At 41.5% G+C, this 5,636-nt stretch overlaps 1 protein-coding gene across 1 annotated transcript; it reads right to left on the bottom strand.

Moving 5' to 3' along the window:
- Positions 1 to 3,321: 3,321 nt before the first annotated feature.
- LOC150028088 (uncharacterized) lies at positions 3,322 to 4,182 on the bottom strand. Its single transcript, XM_090301042.1, has one exon. The coding sequence runs from the start codon at positions 4,180 to 4,182 to the stop codon at positions 3,322 to 3,324; it is 861 nt and encodes a 286-aa protein (XP_090157168.1).
- Between the last annotated feature and the right edge of the window lie 1,454 nt (positions 4,183 to 5,636).

The following is a 5,636-nucleotide window of genomic DNA, read 5'->3' as shown; positions in this document are numbered from 1 at the left end:
GTTTTAGTTTCGGTTCTTCCATTTTCCAGCACCTATATTCTGTTTTGTTTCTTAATTCTGTTCGGTTCAATTGAATATTGGTATATTTCTGTTCGGTCTTTTCAATTTTAATTCCTTTGTTGATTCAATTTGACAATATTTGGTTCATCCAAATGAGTTTGGGATTTGGTACTAGTTATTGGTGAGTTCTTGTCTTAGAACCATGATCCAACTCTAAGAAAAGTGCCTCTATATTTTCCAGCTCAAGGTGATTCCTAAAAATGTCAAGAATCTTGTTCTATGTGGCTATTGGAATCACATCAAGAATCCACCCTTCATAGACATTCCTTTGTCAGACAAAATTGCAGCATCTGATGTATTCTTTCCAGAGGTTTTGCATAGCATTCATAGCTTGATCCAGGTTCTACCTTACCCCCTATACACCTTAACCACCCTTCAGTTAGATTTCAGCTCACTTACACCAACATAATCGAACACCAGACACTAGTTATCTAGGTTGTGCTTATGTTTCTTCATTCTACTTGTAGCTTCCAATACAAATTAGAGGATTCAGAACCCAATCTGCAAAGGAGTAACTAAAATCATTAGCTCTATGCTTCAACCACAACCAGGACTTAAGTTGCACCATCTGAAAAATTTCCTCCACATCTACTACCCCTTGTTTAAAGATTATCAAATTCCTTTGATCCCAAATGCACTTCACAGTAGTTGCCCATACACCTTTCCACAACAAATTTTGCCTACTACCAAGATGTGATATATCAAAATTTTCAAAGTGCGTTAGAATATCAATATGCTATACAAACATAAGGCCTATCCATTTAAAACACATAGACCAAACTTTCTGAGCAACCCCACTTCCATAAAAATGTGTTGATATGATTCCTCCTTGTCTTGGCATAAAGCACATAAAGTTACGCTTATGCTCACCCCTCTCCTCCTCATACTCTCTCTCGTAGGCATTCTTCCGAGCAGGACCCGCCATGTTGTGGTTATTACATTGGGAAAGGGTTTAATTTTCCATAGGTATTTAAACATACCATGTTGATAGCTACTATGGTGATTAGCTATACACGCATATGCTGAATTGACAGAAAACAGTCTCGAATCATCACCCCCCCCCCAAAGTTGCACATCTGACTGCTCCCTTATCAACCTGGCCTATGATATGTGCAACAACATTTATGTTTCCAAAGCTGTCTCCCACTCAAATCTGAAACGCCTCCAGCTAATATTCCACCTCATTCTGATTCTCTCCATTCTCCAACCTCTTCTACCCTCTGTTCCTAGTTTAGAGATATTGAAAAGAGCCTAGGAAATAAAGACTTAAGATTACTATTCCCAACCCACACATCCTCCCAAAATCTTATTTTATCACCATGTCTTAATTTCCAGCCCAGATGTTGTTGAAACCACCCTGATCCCTCCCCTTCTTTATACATTTTTTGTATATCTCTCCACTACCACGATTAGAACTTTATCGGTGATTGTGGAGTATCCTCATTCGTCCCATACTTTGATATCAACATCTCCTTCCACCTCCCTTTCTCTTCAGTTAGAAAACGCCATCTCCATTTGGCCAGGAGTGCATAGTTAAACTTCCTTATATCTCTAATCCCCAAACCTTACTCCTTTTTCGGTTTACATACCATCTCCCAGCTCACCCATGCAATCGACCTCTTCTCCTTCCGCCAACCCCATAAAAATCTTCGTTGTAACCTTATAATGCTACTATACACACAGTCCGGCGCCTTAAAAAGGGAGAGATAGAATAACGACACGGTAGTTATGACTGATTTGATAAGGTAAATTCTTCCTGCCATGGATAGGAATCTTCCTTTCCATACACTTAGTTTATCTTTTAGCTTATTTAGCACAGGTTCCCAAAACTTCCTCTTCCTTGGGTTCTCTCCCACTTCTAGTCCCAAATACTTAAATGGAACACCCATCTGCGCACAATTCAAAATCTTTGCATAACATCTCATAGCATTTCTGTTAACATTTACTCCTGTTATTTTGGATTTGTAAAAATTGATCTTTAAGCCTAAAGCTAGTTCAAAGCCCCTTAGGATTGCCTTCATAGTTACCACATTGCGATGTGAGTCCTCACATAGGAATAAGGTGTCATCTGCGAATTGCAGTATACATATCTCTACTTCCTCTCTGCCCATCTTGGTACCTAACAACAAGTTGGCCTTAATTGCTTGTCTTACTAACCCTGTTAAACCTTCAGCGACCACGATAAAGAGGAAAGGAGCTAGGGGATCTCCCTGTCTCAAGCCCCTTGTTGGTGTGAATTCCTCTGTAGGGCTCCCATTCACTAGCACAGAGATCGCAGCCGATTCCATACATCCTCTCATCCACTTAATCCACTTACTTTGGAAACCCATCTTGTGCAGCATATCATACAAAAATCCCACCTAACCGAATCATAAGCTTTTTCGAAGTCTACCTTCAAACATAATCCAGCCTCCCACTTCTCCTGAGATCCTCTATCACTTCATTCGCCATAAGGACACTATCCAGCATCCCTCTATCCTTCAAGAAAGTTGATTGGCAATCATTAGTAACAGACGGCAGCACTGTCTTTATTTTGCCTGCCAATACCTTCGCTATGACTTTGTATATAGCCCCCACCAGGGAGATGGGTCTATATTGTTCGAGCTTAGAGGGGTCCCGAACTTTAGGTACCAACGCTATGAATGAAGCGTTGCACCCTTTTGGTATGGATCCTGACTCATGAAATTGGGCAAAGGCTTTAATAAAATCTCCTTTTATGTAGTCCCAACTCTTCTTTATGAAATTAAAATTGAAGCTATCACGGCCAGGGTTTTTCGAACCTTCACAGTCCCACATCGCTTCCTTGATCTCCTCCTCTGAAAACCCAGATATGAGGCTCATACTTTCCTCCAAACTTAGCTTTTTAAACTCTACCGCCTCCAGTCTTACTCCTAGGTCATGTGTAGCTTTAAATCTACTTTCAAACAGCTTTTTCGCCTCCATTCAGACCGTGCTTGGTTCCTCACTCCACTGACCCCCAACCTCCACTCCCTTGATCTCGTTCGTAAGTCTTCTCCATCTTATGGATGAGTGATAAAATTTGGTACAAGAGTCTCTATACTTGAGCCAATTCATTCTCGCCTTTTGACTGATAAGTGAGTCTAACTTCCTATCAACTTCCCTTAGTTGGCTCATCAATTCCAATCTTTCCATCCTCACACTTCCAAGTATATCATCATTCACCTTTTGGCTATCCAATACTTCAATTTCTTGTAGAATGTTTCTCTTAGTGGTATGCAAATTGCCATACACATCTCTAATCTAGACTTTTAGGTCACCCTTTAACATCTTCAGTTTGTCTTTAAGCTTTATAATTTCATTTCCCAGAACACTATATGACTGCCACTTTTCCTTCACCATCTCATTGAATCCCCTTTCCATGTGCCAGGTGTCAATAGTTCTAAAAGGTTTAGGGCCCCAATCCTTCTCCACTGATTTAACCACCAAAGCACAGTGGTCAGAAACTTCCCTCCGCTGAACATATTGTTTACTCATTGGCCATAATTGTAACCACTCTTTCGAAACAAGTGTTCTATCCAATCTGCTCTTCGTCGAACTGTTTGCCTTAAACAACGTATATTTTTTCCCTACTAGTGGCAACTCCAAAAGCATATTTGTTTCTATGAATTTGTTAAAACCAGCGATCTCCCTAAAGTACCCATTGTTACTATTAATACATTTTCTCTCACTTCTAGTTCTTATGGCATTAAAGTCCCCACATAAACACCAGACCCTTTCCTGTGATACCGTTTTAAAATTGGTCAGCTCCTCCCAAAGTTGCTCCTTCTCAAGCAAGGCACAAGCTGCATATACATTTACAATTACACATCTATAATTGAGTTTTAGATGTTGCCCTGTAATAGCAATAAAGCCTTTTCCCATAATATGACTTTCATACCCAAAAATATCTTTCTTCCACATGGACAACAACCCCCCACCTCCATTCTCCCCTTCATTGTGTATCCATCCAACATTATTATCCCCCCATAAAGCAAAGCATCTCGTATCTGTAAAAATCACAGTTTTAGTTTCCTGAATGTATACAAATTCTGCACCCTCTCTCGCGATAATTTGGCTCAGGTATCTCGCCTTGGTGCCTCTCCCCAAACCCCTTATATTCATGTTGACAATCAGCATGGGAAACCAGATTCATTGCCCTCCTCAATCCCGTGCTTGTATTCCGCGTCTCTCACTTCCATATTGTAGTATTCTTTAAGCACTTCTTCTTTAAACCCTCGGCTCCCAATACCAATTTTTTTCCCTACCTCCCATAACATGTTTGATTCCTCCACATCTTCCACATCACCAAGCCGAGCATTACAGTTAAATATATCCCCATTAGAGATAGATGTTGTCCCAATTCCAGGTGGAAGAGATGAGGAATTTCTTACCCGGGCCAACCTTGCACTTATCCGCATGGACCTCCTTGGGTGAGTACTAGGCTCACCCAACTCCCATAAGCTTTTCGTCTTCCTTATGCATGGTGAACATTCATTTCTACTTCCCCCAACAATCGCTTCGTCCCTACTTTCCTCCGCCATCACGCCTAAATTCTGATCCTCTTCAAACTCCCGGAGTACCAATCCTTGGATATGGGTTCGAAGGATCTCGTCACTCGGAGTCTGCTGAATCCCGTGCCTTAGTCTTGGCGCTCCCTCAGCCACTTGGGCTAGAGTCATTCCTGCACCTACACCGCATTAGGCCTCTTGCTTGCCCTGCTAGCCCAATCCAGATTTGGTTTTACAATGGATATTACTAAGTTTCGCATCCACTACCATCATAGCCATGTCATCATGCATAGAGTGGTTGTGGCAGCCCAAGTCCCTGACAACACAGGTGGGTGCGTTGGAAAAATCAGGTTCTGCTGATACCTTATGAACCACCTTTTCCTTATATGTGAAACTTTTGTTATCTTTATTCTGACATCGTATCCCCTTTGTTGCAGACCCCTCACTTACCAACAAATTTGTCGTTTGTGACCCCTGGTCTCTTCGTTCCTCCACCTCTCCCCGGTTCTCTTCCTCCTTCGGCCGACTAGCCACCTCCTCCTCACCGTTGTTCACAGACAAGTCTGTTTCTACTACATATGTTTCCTTGCAACGCTATCAGAGGAGCCCCATCCATTGTAGATGCACTTACATACATTTCCTTCCACATTTGGGGTTTCCTCTTCAATAAAAATATTGAATATTTGACTGTTGATCTTCATGCCTTTAGATAATCTAGCGTTCCGGTTTTTCAGAATCCTCACTTGCAGCCTAGCGAACTCAAGGTTCTACCAAGACAACGTAGATTTATCAATAGACACCAAGGTTTCTATCTCTCCTACCACTTTGGAGAAACAATCCATATTCCACAGTGAGAAAGGAAGGCCATAACACCTGACCCAAGCAAATCTGTGTCCCGCTACATGATTCTCAGGCCACGGTTCTATGCTATCAAACACTGATTCAAATCACTCCTTGTTGAGGCTTATCAATTCCTCCAAACTTTCCCCTTCTCTTGGTGTAAGCATAGCTAACCGATCTCCCATATATCTCAGCTTAATCATATCTCAGCTTAATCATATCTCAGCT

Source organism: Phaseolus vulgaris, chromosome 4 (genome assembly GCF_051622355.1).
Source record: "Phaseolus vulgaris cultivar YP4 chromosome 4, ASM5162235v1, whole genome shotgun sequence".
Classification (NCBI taxonomy): domain Eukaryota; kingdom Viridiplantae; phylum Streptophyta; class Magnoliopsida; order Fabales; family Fabaceae; genus Phaseolus; species Phaseolus vulgaris.
This window is presented reverse-complemented; position numbering and strand designations above follow the sequence as displayed.